We start from the raw sequence: 20,400 nt of genomic DNA on the forward strand, positions 1-20,400 counted from the left end.
GCACTTGGCACTGCTTACCCACGGACCTGGGCATTAACCCTGGACCATTAGTGGTCAGACAAAGTGGAACGCTTATGCTTAGTGTGTTTTACAGTCAACCATTTTGTGGCGTTGTTACAAGTCGTTTGGTTGGCAGGAAAATTTGTCGAATATACAGGAACATTGAAATGGTGCAGAATAGGGTAATTCGAAGATGGAAGAAATGTCGTTTATAAATAATAATAATGAGTTTCATTAGTTAAAATCGTTAGGGTACCAGTTGTGCTACCGAAGAGAGAGAAATATCGTGGTTTCCTCAACTCTATGTACCGTCTTTGGATCTTTCTATATATTGGTGATGTACATAGTATATCATTTATTTGTCGACGCAGAGTACTCCATTGAAGCAATCTTTTTCACTCTGCATTGCTCGATGACCTGCCTTTACGCTTCGTGTGTATCATATCTTATTTTCGGACAATTTGTACTTCTTAATAAGTCAATAAGGTAACTACTAGATGGATCAACTATCAAAGGGTTTGTTTTATGTTCCTTATACAATTATGTTTCTTCCAGTAAATCTTTTCCGCCAACCACCCAACTCGACGAAGATGATTCAGCTGCAGATTCCGATAATAACAAGATTCAGTTAGCAAATTTGAAAGAAATCAAAATTATCGTGGATAAGCTCTATGAAACAATTGATTTAGTAAATCAGTCTTTGTCTTTGCAGGTTAGTAGGTTAATCACAACTAAGATGTGTAATAAGATGTAATGAACAGCAATGGTTCACGCATGAGTTCGCCCGAAAGCTTTGATCACATCACGTTGCAGTGCATACACAGTACACACTCTGTTGTCAGCATGTCTTTATTCAAGATTCAAAGTTTGCGGATCCATAGCGAACCTATAAATTCTACTTCCTCCTCGTAAAGTATGTTTGTTTTTGGACGAAGCGATGAAATTAAACTCGACTATCATAAATTCAAGCTTCGCTTTACCGGCCGCCTAATGTTTATTATAATGGGCGTGTCGATTTCCTACCATCCGCAACATTTCTACGAGCCAATATTCGGGAAGCGTTTCAGTTGCAATTCCCCACTCTTCCAAGACGCATCGTTTGCGATGCTTGGCATTGAGGCTCCTCAAACCGTTCAACAAGTGCTAGTGCCATGCCGGACAGTGTGCAAGTGCTTGGGACTGGTTCCGGTGTTCGTGGAGAAGGATTTGCCCAAGTGGAAAAAATGGTTAAATGCTGGGCACTTATTGCTCTTTATGATGCTTATAGCAAGAGGTACCTGGAACTGTTTGCGTCGAGAATTGACACTAGCGCATGATTCCGGATCAATGGTGGTTAGGCATAGTAATGTTTTGACAATTTTTACTTACTATGTGCAACCTTTGTTGGGCATTATCACTAGTCGTGCTGTGGCGGGAAAAACATATGGTTTAATCAGCAATATTGAAACAATCGACGGAATGGTAATATAGTTGAGGTCTTTGTGTGTTCGGCAAATAATGTTTCAAAATCAGTTTATGTCGTTAGGTACTCAAACGTCCTACACTAAGGAAAGAAATTTCGTTGTGATGGTAATAGTCAGTGCCGTCGTTGGATCTATCATTTCATTTTCGGTTTACTTTCTATACGACGATGAAATGGACTGGGAGTATTTCTTCGAGACAGTCCACTTCAATCTTCTTTTCACTATGACCTGCATCTATGGCGTGTCAGTATCCTATCTAATACATCGACGTTTATACCTGACAAATGAAACAATAAGGTACTTTCTGAAATCGCATTGCAAAAACTCATTGCATTGCAAATGATACGCATGAACTGTTTCAGCAAGCACTTTCCATCCACCATTCCGTTGGATGTGGCCAAATTACCCGAGAAAGTCAGCAGCGTTACTAGTAGTGAAGATCAACGGGAAGCACTTATCAAAATAAAATTCATCGTGGACCAGCTTAAGGACACAATATCTTTGGTGAATCAGTGTTTTTCGCTGCAGGTGAGATTTATCAGTCTGTGAAATAAATGTGAATATATAGAGCGCATTTATTTCACCACTGGACTATCGCACGAGTTTTCAAGAGTGCAAAAATGTAAATAAAAGTGCGCAATTGCAACAAATCAACTCGGTGTGTTCAGAGCACTTATTCAGCATAAATCAAAGCAATAGTGCGCCGAAGATATCAACTGCATTTGATGCATTCAGGGTTCCTGATTTCGACTTTTCATCTCCTTCTACATTGGAAGACAGTCAGCAGCGAACGGTTGTCGCTTTAGTTTGTGTGTTTGCTTGTCAGCGACGACAGCAAACTCCGGCGAACGGGGGGAAGCCACACTTGGAAATTACTCATTCTTTCACATTCGCATCGCAAGTGATCGAGCGATGGTGCGATTCGTGAGTGATACGAGTGATATTGTGCATACGATTTTTAGTTGTTTTCAAAAAATGTTTACACCTAAACCTCGTTTTACGTCAACTATTGGCTTAGCGAAATAAAATTCTAATGCCAAAATAATAATTAAAATAGACATTTTTATATTTTTGTACACTTCTCCTAATCACGGAGATGTTTTAAAAAATATAAAAATGTTGAGTTTGCTCATTGTCTTGGCGGTAGAATTATTTGTCGCTTAGCCATGCATGGACGTAAAAAAAGGACGAGGTGTATTATTTTCTTGTCTAACCTAGCATTCCAACAACAATACACTCAAAATGAATGCATTACATGTAGAAATTCTCTTCTAGTTATGATAATAGCTGCTTCAATCGCTCACCAGCGTTACCATTCGCCATTCATTCATTCGCTTGCGATCCAAACTGCGACGAACGGCAACGAATATCCATGTCAAACAACTTGCGCATCGCTTCTCACTGGTGATGGGGTTGAGTGTTTGATCACGACAATCCGTTTGCTGCGTCTTTCTCGATTCGCTTCAGCTAAGAGGAGTGAATATGTATGGAATGAGGCGAATATACCGATCCTTGGATGCATTCGCACTTTTTTTAACGTTTTCGCACTTATGAAGACACAATGCGCAGTTCAGTGGCGAACTAAATGCGGTATACTGTCTTTAATACAATAGTTACAACGTTTCTTCTTTATATGGAAAAACATATGAATATTTATATTTGATGCTTAAACTTGCACGTTGAACCACAGACAAACAGGCGTAACACTGTACACATTCCCATCAACCACGTTTTTAACTTGTACCAAGACACCTACCATCGGTAGAAATCTGGCGCCTCTGCCAATCAGGCCATCACAGCACTTGAAGAGGGCGGTGATCAAAGCTCTACTGGTTCTACGTATTGACAGTTTCGTCATTCCAATCTTTGTTTGTCAGACGTACACGAGCGGGGTGGTATGACGTCACATTGAGCTTGTTGACATATAATAGACTTGATTTGTCGTTAGTGATTTTGTTTTAATCGATCACAATTACATAGTATATCATATATAGATATGATAACAACTGCAGATATAATTTAGTTATATTCAACATTTTATTTTATTTTAGGCAATGAAATGGAATCTATCACATAAGGGGTCATCCATTTACAATTTTAGCGCGACGTACTTAATGGATGCTCCCTTAGGTTGAAGCCAAATAGGTAGAATAAACAAATTTCACAATCTAATTGAGCAGAATTAGTAGAATTGTTGGCAATTTCTAATGATATGATTGTTTAGTTCCACTTTTGCTTTCTCCACGTTCAATATCATTCATAACTTGGTATACTATTTTGACGAAATTAGAGCAGCAGTACTGTTTTGGTATTTTCTGTAATCGGTCTTATGTTTTCGCGTGTAAATATTCGTTATTTGTGTAAAATACAACTCAAAAGTAATAGAAGGCATATGAAACATAGTTCCATGTAACGGAAAAATTGATCATCTGGTCGCAAATTGCAGCACCCGTCGTTTCAGATAGGATGACTTTGGGTATTATCGGCAGCTTTGTTGTCTTCGTCTTAAAGATTTTGCAGGCCAAATTATGCCTGAAACTTGCTCACGCTCAAAAATAACCCGACTTTAAAATAATAAAACGCATGGTTGATTTTCGAACTGAGAATTTACTTATTCCAAAGTTATATTTCTTCGTTCTTACTTAGTTTATCGATAAAAACAACCAATTACTATCATTCCATGAAACGTTGGAAACTTAATTTGTTTCTACAAAATGAAGTTCACAATCTTCCTATAACTTTCAAACTGTTCGTCCAATCAAGTGATTGTCAAAGAGTAAGTTGTTGGGACAGACAAATGTGTTGGAATTAACATATGGATTGCGAGGGTTCGACTGAATGAGATAGTTCTCCTACGGAAACAGCTAAGCAGTCTCGAGGAAATCAAACGATACTATTTGATTTTACCCAACGTTTCGACCACTTTTTTAGTCTTCTTCAGGGGTTAATCGGTATTATCGTTTTTCGTCAAATTTTCTGCATAGAACTGTCGGGGTCTGGTTAACTATTTTGTACATCGAGGTGGTGAATTAGTGATTCGTAGCTAATTTTTTTTTAATCAAACTTTTTCTCGTAAATACAAAAAATCTAATAAATTTTGAAATTATTTTGTTACAAAAAAATATATCAAATATTATGATAAATGTGTAACGAAATTATGTTATAGACAATTAATTTTAATATGCATAATGTAACAAATGCTGTTATGTATCTGTTTGAATGAATAAAACAAGTTTTGTTATAGTTTTGTTTTTAAAATAATAACAAGTTCTGTTACAATTATGTTATGATTATACACCTGTAACAGTCCTTACAACAAAATTGTATCAAATTCTGTAATTTCCAACAACGGTTGTTGTAATTTTGTTATTATCTTGTTAGGAGCTTCTAGTCGGGCTGCCAATCTGCACATCGTTTAAATTAAAAATTGTTCAATGGTCATTCTGCTAAAGGAACGGGTGAAACGGAACGCATAATCAAAACAAAACATCAAACAAGGTTGCCAGTAGCGTGTTTCCAAGCGTCCACATGGTTGCCAGAAGTTCAAATTTAAAATGAACTCCGTTGGTTTGCATGAGGTGTCGTTAAAACCAACGGGGTAATTGCTTCGTTCTTCTTTGGCACACGAATACGGTAGCTAATTATTCCGAGGCCTTTTCTTGCACTCTGCGGCGAAGATACACAGTAAACAATGCAGGTTAAAAAAATCGCTTGGCTTCTGGCAAGCAGTGTCTGGTAGTGAATGAAGAAAAATCAAATTTTTTATCTGTAACAACGAGATTTTTAGCCCTAGGCTAGTTCATCTCGGGACCCACGCTTTACTTCCCTTCCGAAAAAAGAACTCACATTTTGCGAGTTTATCGGGAGTGGGATTCGATTCCAGGTCCTCGGCGTAATAGTCATGTGTTCTAACCATCACACCAGGTCCGCTCCACAAAACGCAATAATTGATTTTTTTTTCATGCTTGCCCTATAGAAATTCCTAGAGCTATAGATGAGCTTTTGTAGAAATCCCTGTAGAAATGCCTACAGGTTAATCCATAGAGAATACTCCTCTTCAGAGAAAAAAAAAACTTTTGAATAAATCCCTAAAGAGTTTTTATAAGCTTTCAGGAAATCCAAGGGTCTTTCTGCGCAAATTTTCGCAACATACATTTGTTTAGTGAATAAACATCTAAACAGCCCTTATGCTGAATTACATGCTACCCTATTTGTATATAGTTAGCGGGTTGCTGAACTTTTTATGTAGAGTAAAATGAGACACATTCTATCTGCAAATGACTGAGATCGACTTGACTTTCTATTGATCAACGCGTTTATTTCAAAAAGCTCAGTCGTCAGAGAGCTTTACGGAGCCATGCATATAACTCACGAATTGACGAGGGGTCTATGGGAAAGCATCTCTTTCAGAGTTGTGAAAATTCAGGATGGTTAATGTCAAATGACACTCGCTTTTACCATCACTTAAAAAGACAAACGCAGTCCATCAAAACAGAAACGACTCACGCCAAAGCTACTCAAAGCAAACCCTTGTTCGAAACAGATTTGGCTACATCCAACAGCAGCGATCGTCCCATCGGCATGAACCAAACGATTAAACACGAAGCACCGATTGGATGAATTTTTGCTCTACGTCTTCACCTTACATTCATATTCTTATGGCGTGCTTTGTTTGTGTATGTGCGCCATGCAATACTTCTTAATCAATTGACTTTCATTCTGGCCCTACCAGAAGACAGTCATCCAGCAGTGGGATTTCGAAAAATAAATGACGGGTGGGAGCCGCTCAGGAATTTTTACTGGGTGTCTTCATACAATTTTTGCTGGGCATCCTCCAAGAACTCCTGGGGGACTCCTTTCAGCAGTCCTGGAGAAATCTTAGCAGGAATTCGTGCAAATTTCTGGAGAAATTCTTGAAAAAATCCCTGGTGGAGTCATAGGAGTAATTTATTAGAAAAACTCCTGAATAAATGTTTTGAGGAATCACAGCAGCCGTTCAGGAAGAGTTCAAAGAGGAATTCTAGGAAGAATGTGGATTCTAGCAAGAACTTCTGGAAGAGTTGCAGGATAAGGAATTCATGAAGAAATCTATGCAAAAATCCCTGAATGATTCATATGAGAGATTTTTGAAGAAATCCTATCAAGCCAGAAAGTACTTGAATATGATTTCCCGGAAAACTCTAGGACGGAATTCTGGAGTAATTGTGACAAACATTCTTGGAGCGATTCCAAGAGGAGTTCATACTGATATCTATGGAGAAATCCTCCACTAATTCCTGTTGGGATTCCCCCTGGGATGATTTGTTCATGCATTCCTCCAGCAATGACTTCTATAGATACTTTCACACATTTCTACATTAATTGCATCAGGAATCTTCACTATCATTTCTCCTGGTATTCTTTTTAAGTATTAAGCATTTCCAGCTGGAATTTATCGAGCATTTCCTTTTGGACGTTCTCCAGTTGGAACTTCTCAGTTCTAATCTCCTAAGCAAAGAATCCTCAATCTTGGTAAACAATCCTGGGGTATCCCGCCAGAAATTTTCGGAGGAATCCTAGCAGTTTTGCGAGATAAATTCTAGGAGAAATCTCTGGAGGAATCACAGGAAGAGTTTAAGGAGATTCTTGGAGAAATCTAAAATAACACGAAAGGAATTCGTGGAGGATTCCATTGAGAAACTTCTTGAGTTGTCACAAGAAAAAAAAAATAAAGCACTCTCAGTTGGCATTCTAAGAGAAACTTAGAGCAGAATCCCTGAAGGAATTATTGGATGCACAGGAAGTACAGCCCTGGAGACATTCTTAAAGAAATTCCTGAAGAAATCCTTCATGAGATATTTGAGACAGGGTTTCGCCTCAAATTTCTCATGAAGAAATAGGAATTTTGTATTCCACAGAAATTCATACTGGGATTATTCAAAAAAAAAAAGTTCTTGGATTCCTCCAGAGAAATTTCCGAGGATTTATCCAGGAGTTCCTCTTGAGATTCCTCCTAAGATTCCTAAGAAAAATGCTTCTGTGATTTCTTTATGGATTTCTCCAAGGATTTTCCAGTAATCACAAAAAATCTCTTGAGTTATTGCTGAAGAAATAATCACAGCTGGAATCGCTGGAGAAGTTTTGGTAGACATTACTAGCATGAATTTCTGGATGAATTTATAGGGGGATGGTAAGAAAATCTCTGGAGGAATTACAGGAGCAATCGGATGTAACCCTGCAGAAACTCCTAGGGAGTCCCAGAAGTATATCATGGATACATTCTAGAAGCCATCCCAACAAGAATTTTGAGAGGAATCTCTGCATAATTCCTAGAGGAATAACTTCACGAAATTTTTAAGTAATCTTTGGAGAAACAGCGGGAATTTATGGAGGATTCCCCTCAGAGTTCCTCCAGAAACTCCTACAGTGGATCCTCCAAGAGTATTGCCAAACATTCTTCCGAAAAAAAATCTTTTAGTTGAGAAGACAGCTAAGATGTAGAAAGACGAATTTGAGTGTATAGAACAGATTCTTTTGAGATACTATATCGCCAAGTCCATATTTGAGGCCCTAACAACTGGCTTACGGATGTGAGCCCTAGAATACAGTATGTAGCAAGTTCCTTCGGCGATTATGTCTGGTGATTTCCTAATGGTCCAAACATGCTTAACAACGGTGTTCGATGTTGAAGATAGAAGCATACATCAAAAAGAGTATTTTTTGTTGTGAATCATAAAGAAAGACAAGCTAAGTCCTCTTCGCCGAGGAAACGATGGTTCTCTAAATAGTCGCTGAACAGCTTCCAAGAACACTTTAAAATCATAAAATTTGATATATCGCAAAATAGTTCCGGAAACTATAGCTATTGTCCTTTTCCTTGGAGGAATTAGGTTCCCGAAACACCCCTGGAAGTGACCGTGAATATTCTGTTTGGTACAGGTGCAACTACAAGTATCGATAACGCTTTCATGTGAGTTTGATTTTGGAACTTTGATGGACATTGATCAAGATTCCTAGCCATGCTAAACAAATATTTAAGAATCATGATAGTGTTATAACCTCGGCTCTAACTAGTATCTGAGATAGAACATCATACTCTCCTTAGAAGGTCTATGTTTTTACCAGGTATTGTAGACTTATTTCAAGATTAGAATTCGTTTTGTTTCGTTGAGAATCTTTTGAAAGTAGAAATAATTGAAACAAGTTTGTTTACAAAAAAAGCACTCAGGCCCTTTCTACATGTTATGCTCGAAATATTGTATTGTTATTCTGTGGCCAATAAACATTTATATTCAAATTATTACATTTCATTGGCGCTAACTTAAATGGAGATTTATCAATATAAGCAGCGTATATGGGCGTCATTAGGCCCATGAATTTGACCAGCACTTTATTCAGCCACACTACACAAATGATCAAAATTCCAACTGATTGATTTGTTTCAAATAATGAATGCGTTAAAACTGCCTCCAGATATTAATTTTTTTCAGTGTTGCCAGTTTCATAAAAATTAGTTACAACAGAGCCTTTTTCTTCCACTTGAATATTTACGTTCAATTCTACCGAATCAGCCTCCCATGTTATGACTTTAATGACTTGTCGCAAGAATTGATTAATTACTTTTTGTCAACATGCCCAGTCCACAAAAATCAAGCATTACATTTTGGGTGTGTCTTTCCTATACCACCATCCATCGGATTTAGTTCTGCCTTAACTCTCTTCTAGACCAGGTCATATAAAATGTGTTGTTTCCCACCCTCCGAAAATGTGTTCCAAACAATTGCTCCTTGTGAAGCTGCCTGCAAGCTGTTTGGATTGATTCCGATCTTATCTGGCGTAGAACTACCAATTTGGAAGAAATTCGCAAACTTCGTGCATTTCTTGGTGACCATAACGCTGCTCGTCAGAGCCATTTGGTACTGTTTACCGTCGGAATTGAATCAGGACAACGGGTCATCAGTGGCGCAAAAAAGTGGCGAATTCATCACCATCGTGTACTACTTGCAACCGATTTGCGCTGCCATTACCAGCAGATTGGTGTCTGAAACGACTTATCAATTATTCAAATCTTTGGAAGCGGTGGATAATAAGGTGATTGGATTTTGTCGAGTGTGTTGTCATCGGATGATTAATCGATTCTCTCAATCAGTTCCAAACGATTGGATTTCCATATCCACACAACAGAGAGCGAATGGTGGTTGTGGTGTCTACGGTGGGTGCCCTTTCGGGGTCCAACGCAGTTTTGTTGACGCTTCTGTCGAATCCGAATGCAATGGACGTGGAATTCTCACTTTACAACATCTATTTCGTAATACACTTTTCCTTGGCTAGTGCGTATGCTATTAGTACAGCATATTTAATTCTCAAAAGGCTCTGCGCAATAAACGACATAATTAGGTATTAATTTTGAATTGTATTACGTTATTCAACAGTAAATATCGTAGAGCTCAATTTTTTAGAACATATTTCCCATACATCCCACCAACAGTACACGATGTTCAGATCGCAAGAAGACACGAGAAGATGTGTGAAGAACAGCAGAACATCTTGAAGCAGTTGAAATTAATTATGGACAAGCTAGATTCAACGGTTCAACTCACAAACCGAAGCGTCTCAATTCAGGTGAGATGATTTTCAATCACATGGATGGACCCATATGGCCGGTGCGGGAAGCGCGCGGGTATTCAGTATGACCATGCTGAAAGTGATGGGTTTGATTCCCGGTCGGTACAGGAACTTTTAGAAACGGAAATTTTCTTGACTTCTTTTTGCATAGCGTAGCTTCGTACTTGCCGTTAGACGAATACAAAATTAACATTATCAGAGGAGACTCTCAGTTAAATACTATGGAAGTGCTCATAGAACACTAACTGGAGATGCAGACTTTGTTCCAGTATGCCTTATCATCTAGATTAACTAAGAAACTTTATGGAGATATAACTATTATACCCAGACAACCAGAATTCGCATAAGGATCTACGCTGTACATCGTATAAAGTACTATTTTAACTCACTATCGCATGTATATATATTAGTATGGGACAAACATCAAATTCTCGCTCCAGTCGACTTTTTTGAATCCATTTAGGTCCCATATGAACTGTGCAAAATTTCAGCACAATCGGTGAAACTATAATTTAGCGCAAGCGGTTCAAAGTTTTCATAGGATTTACTATGGGAAAAGTTACACTTTCAGATAAAAAATCCCAGAGGGCACCCCTTGTCTCTTTAATTCAAATCAATTAACGCTTCTTGTAGAAAAATCATTTATGAAACTTTCCTTCGAAGACCGCAAAACGATTGGATGCTTGTGGAAAAAAGTTATTGATTTATTACCGATCAGTGATCCAACGAACGGCTTTTTGTTTTGTTTTATCAGCAGCACTGTAGCTGCTGCCTTGGCTGCTGCTGTTTCTGGGGGTGGTGATGCCTCCCGCCACCCCATGCAACAGCTGCAGCAGCAGTGCTGCTGATAAAACAAAACAAAAAGCCGTTCGTTGGATCACTAATTAGTAATAAATCAATAACTTTTCCAACAAGCATCCAATCGTTTTGCGGTCTTCGAAGGAAAGTTTCATGAATGATTTTTCTGCAAGAAGCATTCATCGATTTGAATTAAGGAGACAAGGGGCGACCTCTGGGATTTTTTATTTGAAAGTGTAACTTTTCCCATACTAAATCCTATGAAAACTTTGAACCGCTTGCGCAAAATTATAGTTAAACCGATTGCGCTGAAATTTTGCACAGTTCTTATGGGACCTAAATGGAATTAAAAAAGTCGACTGGAGCGAGGATTTACTTTTTCCATACAAGTGTGTCCCATACTAATATATATACTCCTGAGGGATATATTTTCATCGTATATCATGTTATTTTTTTGAACTTATTGCGATGTATCTGGTAAAATCGTATAAGAGTGCAAATTAACTTTTATAATGAATGTGGCCTATGAGCATTTTGTATGGACGAATAAAAAATTTTGTATGGACAAATGATCACGCGGGGGGGGGGGGGGTTTGAGAAGTCCCAAAAAAATGACCACGTGGTTTATGGACAGCCCCTTACCTGAGATTTAGGACACTATGGTCTAGCAATCATTATGTGAACGATGCGAGATGCACAACCATTTAGTTATTTAGCTCAGAAGAGTATACACCTATTTTGTATAATGCATTATGCGAATTCAAATTATAAAACTCCACAATATATATCTGATTTTACATATCAAAACCTTGGTTTGAAGGTTGATGGTGAAAAACAGGCATGTTTGCGGGAAAATTATTTAAAAATAGGTTAATATATACGCAAGTTACTTACTTGTCTCCATTAAAGGTTATCCAAACAAAAGAGGTTTCCATAAAGGTTCAAGAGTGAAGTGAAATTCATTCAATAGTACACGCTGATAAGTATATTCAATTCATGTTTATTTAACCATCAACATGCCATAATGTGCTAGCTTACATTGAGTTCAATCTGGAATATATTTTTAATGAGATTTGTCCAAGACCATAGAAGATTTTATTTCCCTGGTGCTCTAGAGCAATTACGAACTCTTCTTCTATGCCCAAGACCACAGATCGTGTACCATTTTCAGGTGGCAAAATTTTTGTCACTTTCTAATATTTTGTGTTTAAGTTTTTGTTCAAACGAGTGATCATTACTAAAATTTTGTCCGCACCACTTTTCTCCAAGCTTGGGAAACTTGGAACAGACAAAATTACGCGCCTCAATGGAGGAATTGGAGAATAAGGCATCACAGAGAAGTCTGTTGCTCCACTGCTTTGAATCTCGGCCAAAATGGTCTTCATCCAAGAAAGACTTTCTTCATTGCAGGCGCAGAACCACCCCAGGCCTTGGGTGTGGCCTGAATTGAAGAAAGCAGGGTTAAAGTCCCCGTCACATTGCTGCTGTTTTTCAAAAATATGACCACACAGGTTTCGAAAATACACTTCATCGACGTCAGCGTTTTTTCGTTTGATAACAGTTTTCAGGCGATTCCGCAGTGTTATACGCTGCCGCTTGTCCTCGTTGGTACTCGGAGATTCCGCCGGGCGTTTATTCCTGTCAACGCCAGTTGTCACACCGGCATCCACAGCAGCAGCTTTAACAATGGCGTCATGCTCCGGCGAGGCGAGCAGGGCACGTTCAATTTCCATGTCATGGTCCTATTAAAATTGTAGAATATAAATAAAATGCACTAGCCGTTGTGAAATTTCACTTACCAAATTGGTCTTCAAAAAATTGTTGTCCATTTTTGCGTTTCAAAGAAGAAAAAAAAAATCACCTCTGAATAAGCTAGCTGAATGCAAGGAACTGTTTGCACGAAATGATATTGGTTGGTCAGCATCACCAATAGAAACGAGCTTCTCATGGTAGGACTAGCTATTCAAGTGTTCAAATAATGGATTGCATTTGGTGTATGTGACCATGAAGGGTAGTACGGACATCCACTATCACATTGATTGTATTATAATATGTTCGACCCGAGTAAAAATAAAAGATTAAATTTCCCAAAGGAAAACCACAGCAAAGAAATGTACACCACAGCACCCCTACTAAGAGAGAAGCATCCCAAGTAACCACAAGCATTATAACATTGCACGAATTAGACTGAATATTAACCTTTGCAATGCGAAATGCAGTAATTCCACACTTGTCATGCAATAATCCTTTAGATTGGCATTATCAGTGTGACGATGCATTGCATTTTTCTTTACATTCGGGTTTATTAAAAGGTGATATAAGATAATTCAATAATTCAACACTGCAAAAACTGAATAAATGCAATGTACAAACTAGTAAAGTTTGCTCTAACAATACAATTATAAAAGCTTGACTCTAATGGTAAACAAATGAAATCAAGAAGATTGAACAACTTTACGGTCAACTCTAGCGGTCTTCAACATTTCTGGTTTGACTACCGACCAACTGATTCCCCGTTTGAGCCACCGATCGACGACAGCAAAACCTATTTAGAGATGAACTTTTCTCTTTTCTGTAGGCTGCTATCACATGCCAATAACGATGGAAATCACAATTAGCATATGAGCAGTGTGCGAAGGGTGTTTTAATCGAGGTTTTAATTTTCTTATGTTGACTAAATATCTTCTAAAATGTATTATGTATTTATCAGTAATTTATCGGAATGAGATAACTTACTGTATTCTAATACATATGACATAGTCGTTTTACCCTCTACTACAATGATTGGGACAGAAGAACAGGTTCCTTTTAGTGAATCAAATATCTGTTGTTATCATTGCAGCAGAAACGGTCCAAGGCGCCAGCGCGAATGGAACTCATCTAGCGGTCTTCAACACTTCTGGTTTGACTCCCGACCCGACGACAAAAAAATAATGGTTAAAACATTCATGTGTGGGGGCATCAGTACCGTCGATAACGAAACGGTGCTAAAAATAGATTTTTGTAATTACGTTGTGAAAAGTTGAACATTTCAGTTGGCTGAAGTATGCTGAAATGTCCAACTTTTCACCCCTAATACAAGTGTGCCGAAAAGTACTACTTTTCGGCACTCTTAAGAGTGCTGAAAAGTAGCACTTTTCGGCACTTTTGCTCGCACGCACTTTTCACTTACCACCATGCCTTCCGTAGATTCAGCCTCTACCTCTACATCTACTGAGCAGCTCGAATGCGAATCAGGACGATTTTCATTCGGATTTGAACTACAAATCAAGTGTAGAGGCAGCTGCTGAATCTGCTTTTTGCTTTTGCCTGCGCACAACTGTTTGACAACGGGAGCTCGATCATTGGTGACGCCTACTACACCAGAGCCTACCTGATCAAACGAAAAACTACGCCGACAAGCATGAGCGCGCGCACGTGGTTCCTTCTGATACATGTTTGTGTAGCTAGCAAGTAGCTAGAAAAGTTCGCACTAAAAGGGTGTTTTTCGTAATTACAAAAAACTTTGTATGCAACTCGTTGCAAAACTCGATTTTTTCAGCACTCGTCGTATTTATCCAACTCGGCAAGCTTCGTTGGATAAATGTACGACTTGTGCTGAAAAAATCATCATTTTGCAACTTGTTGCATAAATAACTATTTTTGTTTTGGTTTTTCGTGTTGCACGTACCAAGCATGTGGAATGCAAATGTACAGCACATGCATTTATATTACTTTAGCAATGGCTGTCAGCGTGCTGCAATATGTGGCACTAATTTGATTTTAGTGGGGCCCTTTTCGACTTTAATATTGCTTCAATGAGGTGTATAAAGTAATGCAGCATTATATTCATAATTTTAATTATCAATATATAGAAAAATTGATGCACTTATATACGGCTTCGTGGTTACTTGGGATGTGACAATAATGCACCTGGTCAAGGCAATCAGTGACAACGTGAGACTGTACACCATCGCGTCGTTATGTGCATAATTGTCCCCAGTGGCGTAGCCAGAAATTGTCTTTGGGAGGGGTTTTCAACGGTCAATGATACCTTTTTTGATTAGACACTTCATTTTGTAAACAGTAATGAGCAATTGTGTTCGAAGTTTGTAAATAGCGGCGCAGCCGAAAAAATTTTTCGTCGCAAAGCGCTTTATACTGAAAATTTGTTCCACAAATTTTGGCTCTGGGGGGGGTTTTAACCCTAAAACCCCCCCCGTGGCTACGCCAGTGATTGTCCCACATGCAATAGGATTCCCTATGCACATGAGAACGTTATGGGCAGATCAACAGTGTCTGTGAAGACACGCATTATGTGCCGTCATCTTGAGCATATACGCACTAGTATGGGACACGCTTGTATGGAAAAAATAGATCCTCGCTCCAGTCGACTTTTTAGATCCCATTTAGGTCCCATATGAACTGTACAAAATTTCAGCGCAATCGGCGAAACTATAATTTAGCGCAAGCGGTTCAAAGTTTACATAGGATTTACTATGGGGAAAGTTACACTTTCAAACAAAAAATCCCAGAGGTCGCCCCTTGTCTCCTTAATACAAATCGATCAACGTTTCTTGTAGAAAAACCATTTATGAAACTTTCCTTCGAAGACCGAAAAACAATTGGATGCTTGTTGAAAAAGTTATTGATTTATTACCGATTAGTGATCCAACGAACGGCTTTTTGTTTTGTTTTATCAGCAGCACTGCTGCTGCCGTTGTTGCATGGGGTGGCGGGAGGCATCACCACCCCCAGAAACAGCAGCAGCAAAGGCAGCAGCTACAGTGCTGCTGATAAAACAAAACAAAAAGCCGTTCGTTGGATCACTAATCGGTAATAAATCAATAACTTTTTCCACAAGCATCCAATTGTTTTGCGGTCTTCGAAGGAAAGTTTCATAAATGATTTTTCTACCAGAAGCGTTGATCGATCTCAATTAAGGAGACAAGGGGCGACATCTGGGATTTTTTGTTTGAAATTGTAACTTTTCCCATAGTAAATCCTATGTAAACTTTGAACCGCTTGCGCTAAATTACAGTTTCACCGATTGCGCTGAAATTTTGTACGGTTCATATGGGACCTAAATGGGATCGAAAAAGTCGACTGGAGCGAAAATTTGATGTTTGTCCCATACTAATACGCACCCAATCACCGTAGTAATCACCGAGAACACTTCCCTGCAGTATCATATCCTCAACGAAATTTCACTTTTTGTTCGGGTAATCAAATCTGTATATTAGGCTTGTTTGATAACAATTGTCTTCCAACACTTTTGTATATGACCATTAGGTAGAAACTCTGTAGTTAACGAAGTCAACGCATACAAATGAAGTTCTGACATAGACGAATGCTAACATTTGATTACGACAAATGACAAAGGTTTCGAGCAGTTTTTTGTGTTATAGTATGAGCTACTTCAGTATTCGAGTACTTTTTTTTATTGTAGTGCATAATAGATGCAAGTAATTGAATTATGCAGTAAAACTGAACTCAACAAATTATTTTGACAGAAGGTTATTTCAGTAGAATAAATATGCTTAATCGTAATTGCCACTTGGTGATCAAATCGACGTAAAAATGTGCATTACATGCAAATGGAAATGGTACTTATCTGTATTCGATATTCGATATTCATTTCGACCACTCACTATTCTGTTATTCTCACCTCTACTAGAGAACTAGTACATGAATTAAAGCTAAGATGCTTGGTATTATTTTTACAAATTAACATGTTTATTGTAAATATACTGATAAATTTTTATCGCACTTGGTGTAAGGAACCATAATGGTAAAACAATACTAAGAATTACAATTTTATACATATAGTTACACAAAAATAGTTAGAAAATAACGTTGAGCATTGGCTCCACAACCACTAGACGGGTTCACTCACCTATACTCCCACTAACTGGTTATGCGATGTGACACGTGATAACAATAAAAGAGGTGCTGTTGGAGTGAAAAAAAATACAAGAAAGTTAACAGTCATAATTATGGTTACAAAACAAGTTATACAAAACAAGGGAAGGGGGGGTTTGCTTCGGCAAAACTGAGCGTCTGTTCTCCAGGAGGAGCGGCTCACAACAGCGTCTGATCCCCATGTTAGGGGCGGCTGATCTACGTCTGAGTGCCAGGGAAGGACTCTAAGTTCAACTGTGCACTATGTTCCTCCGGAAAGTAGGGGGTTAGTGTCAGGCCAGGCCCTACGAGCCAGCCCTTAAAAACCATTGTAACGGAAAATCAGCAACATAATAATACGAACCGAGACCAATGGCAACGACCCCAGCGAACAAAAAGGACTTGCGACTGGAAACTCGGTACGTGGAACTGCCGATCTCTCAACTTCATTGACAGCACCCGCATACTCGCCGGTCTACAGAAGGACCACGGGTTCGACATCGTAGCGCTGCAGGAGGTGTGTTGGACAGGATCCATGGTGCGAACGTGTAGAGGTAATCAAACCATCTACAAGAGCTGTGGCAACACACGCGAGCTGGGAACAGCTTTCATCGTGATGGGTGATATGCAGAGGTGCGTGATCGGTTGGTGGCCGATCGATGAAAGAATGTGCCGGTTGAGGATCAAGAGCCGATTCTTCAACTTCAGCATAATAAACGTGCACAGCCTACACTCCGGAAGTACTGATGATGACAAGGGCGCATTTTACGCGCAGCTTGAACGCGAGTACGATCGCTGCCCAAGCCACGACGTCAAGATCATCATAGGAGATTTGAACGCTCAGGTAGACCAGGAGGAGAAATTCCGACCGACGATTGGTAAGTTCAGCGCCCACCAGCAGACGAACGAAAACGGCCTACGACTCATTGATTTCGCCGCCTCCAAAAATATGGCCATACGTAGCACCTTTTTCCAACACAGCCTCCCTTATCGTTACATCTGGAGATCACCACAGCAGACGGAATCTCAAATCGACCACGTTCTGATTGACGGACGGCACTTCTACGACATTATCGATGTCAGGACCTATCGTGGCGCCAACATCGACTCCGACCACTTTCTGGTGATGGTCAAACTGCGCCCAAAACTCTATGTCATCAACAATGTACGGTACCGGCGACCGCCACGGTACAACCAAGAGCGACTGAAACAACCGGATGTCGCCTCAGCATACGCGCAGAATCTCGAGGCCGCGTTGCCAAACGAGAGCGAGCTCAATGAGGCCCCTCTAGAGGACTGCTGGAGTACAGTGAAAGCAGCCATCAACGACGCAGCCGAGAGCACCATCGGGTACGTGGAACGTAATCAACGGAACGAATGATTCGACGAAGAGTGCAGAACGGTTTTTGAGGAGAAGAACGCAGCGAGGGCGGTAATGCTGCAGCAAGGGACTCGACAGAACGTGGAACGTTACAAACAGCAGCGGAAACAGCAGACCCGCCTCTTTCGGGAGAAAAAGCGCCACCTGTAAGAAGCGGAGTGTGAAGAAATGGAACTGCTGTGCCGTTCCCAAGAAACACGGAAGTTCTATCAGAAGCTCAACGCTTCCCGCAACGGCTTCGTACCGCGAGCCGAAATATGCAGGGATAAAGACGGAGGCCTCTTGACGGACGGACGTGAGGTGATCGAAAGGTGGAAGCAGCACTTCGATCAGCACCTGAACGGCGTGGAAAACGTAGGCACGGGAGCCCACGGCAATCTTGCATGTTGCAAGAATGCCGGACAACAACACTGCAAAGCCGGTGTTTGCAACTGATCCGGTTGGCACAAGAAGGCGTGGAGCACAGAGAGCACGATGGGCGGACCAGGTGGAGCGTAACCTGGCGAGCATTGGGCGCGACCGAGGATGGAGAGCGGCAACCACAAACCGAGTATTGTGGCGTACTATTGTTGATTTATGTGTTATCTTGATGATGTTGCATAAATAAATGTATGTATGTATGATGTGACAATTCTCTAGATTGGACGATGGGGAAGTTTTGCTTTGCAGTCTCAGATCTCTAGAACAACCGTTCAGGATACTTCCCTACGTTTCAGTAATTGTTTGTGCTTTCTCATTGAAAAAAAAAAAAATCATGAGGTCGAAGCAAATCCGAGCTCCCTTCAATCGTTGTTCCTTCTGAATCCAAAATTTTTGGATTTGTTTTCGAGAAAATACGAGTCATGTATTGCAAAGTGAACGCAGTCGACGTACACCCTTGACAGATTTTAGTGCGTTTGTGATGGTTTCAAGGGGTTTCACAGGTATTCCAGAAGATTTAAGGAGGATTTCAAGGGGTGTTCGGGTATCAATGCAAGATTTATTTTACAGGTATTGGGTACCAATCGTGCATGTAGTTGCATTAATTTCTCCATTTTAGGTTTTGTACTGCGTTGGAGTTAGTTTTGTCATTGGAATCGTCTGTTCATTCTACTTATTTCGAGCGGTCATATATCGCAACGATCAGCTCGTCATGGGAGTCGTAAACTTCGTATGGTATATGTACTACATATCGTTTGTACTGTTCTTCATTGCCATTGGGAGTCGAATATCGCATGAGGTATTATGAAATCGAGCATATGTGGTCGAATGCATTCAATTATATCTCAAACTTTTATTTTGAAGGGTCAGCGCATTGGAATAACCGTTCACAAAGCTATAAACTTCTGCAATACTTCCAGAACAGTTATCAACGAGGTAAGTTATTAAACTGCTCGGTCCCATTTTCAGAATGTACATAATTGCTGTCAGCTACATACTTCTCACCAACTTCATTTACTCTAGAGACGTTGAGTTGAAAAGTCAAACTGATTCCATCTCCTCCCTTCTTTTTTCGCAGTTGATCATTTTCTCCCAGCAATTATTGCATCACATACCGGTAATTACGTGCGGATTGTTTGTCTACGATTGGTCACTTTTATACACGGTTGGTGAAGGATTTAGTGCCCCACTCGCTAGCGGAGCATTACTAATTGCAATATAACTTCTTTTCTCCCAACAGATGCTTGGAGCTACCGCCACCTACCTCATCATCCTGATTCAGTTCGACGTTTCCTTCCCTAGCTTGGATGCCATTGGCAATCTTACTTCGCAGGAGTAGAGAAAAAGTTTTGTGGCTCGATAGCTCATAAATTGTTCGTTCTACACCGATGTTGAAAGTTATAAATGTGAAATTTATTGGAAATCTTTGAAGGGTCAATGAAAACTCATTTTGTGTTCGTTAAATTATTCGTACCTAGAAAAATGTATCACAAACTCCACTTCAATGTAAATGATGACTACATCTTTCGGTCCTTGAATATCAAACCTCACACAGTGTTACATCCTTGGCTCGAAACAACCCTTAAAATTATCCCGAATAATCTAACCAGTAGTGCCGGCTACTCCATCTTCCGTAAACCCCCACCGGGACATGAAAATGGAGCATTAGAATTCAATCAATTATTCATCGAATCGAACCCGACAAGCTGATGTAAGTCGCTGCAACTGACTGGCTTTATTGTTCCCAGCTGGAAAATTAGATAATGTTCAGTGACGTGTCAAACCACTTGCCGAAGAGAAACAGGGGCAGAGAGTTTTCCATTGATGACATTGGCGAAGAAGCAGGAAACAGAA

General features: G+C 39.7%; 1 protein-coding gene across 2 annotated transcripts; it reads left to right on the forward strand.

Annotated features, from left to right (window-relative positions):
- The first annotated feature begins 883 nt into the window (after positions 1-883).
- Positions 884-19,992, forward strand: LOC109427063 (putative gustatory receptor 2a). Of its 2 annotated transcripts, XM_062859335.1 has the most exons (7): positions 884-1,461; positions 1,513-1,760; positions 1,826-1,991; positions 19,166-19,345; positions 19,411-19,482; positions 19,625-19,711; positions 19,787-19,992. In XM_062859335.1, exons 1-7 carry the CDS (start codon positions 916-918, stop codon positions 19,883-19,885), a joined length of 1,398 nt encoding a protein of 465 aa, XP_062715319.1. In that variant the 5' UTR covers positions 884-915; the 3' UTR covers positions 19,886-19,992. The 2 variants fall into 2 exon arrangements, with proteins under 2 accessions (XP_062715319.1, XP_029726658.2); XM_029870798.2 differs by having other exon boundaries at positions 884-1,760.
- Positions 19,993-20,400: the final 408 nt, after the last annotated feature.

The sequence above is a fragment of the Aedes albopictus genome, chromosome 3 (genome assembly GCF_035046485.1).
Source record: "Aedes albopictus strain Foshan chromosome 3, AalbF5, whole genome shotgun sequence".
Taxonomy (NCBI): Eukaryota; Metazoa; Arthropoda; class Insecta; order Diptera; family Culicidae; genus Aedes; species Aedes albopictus.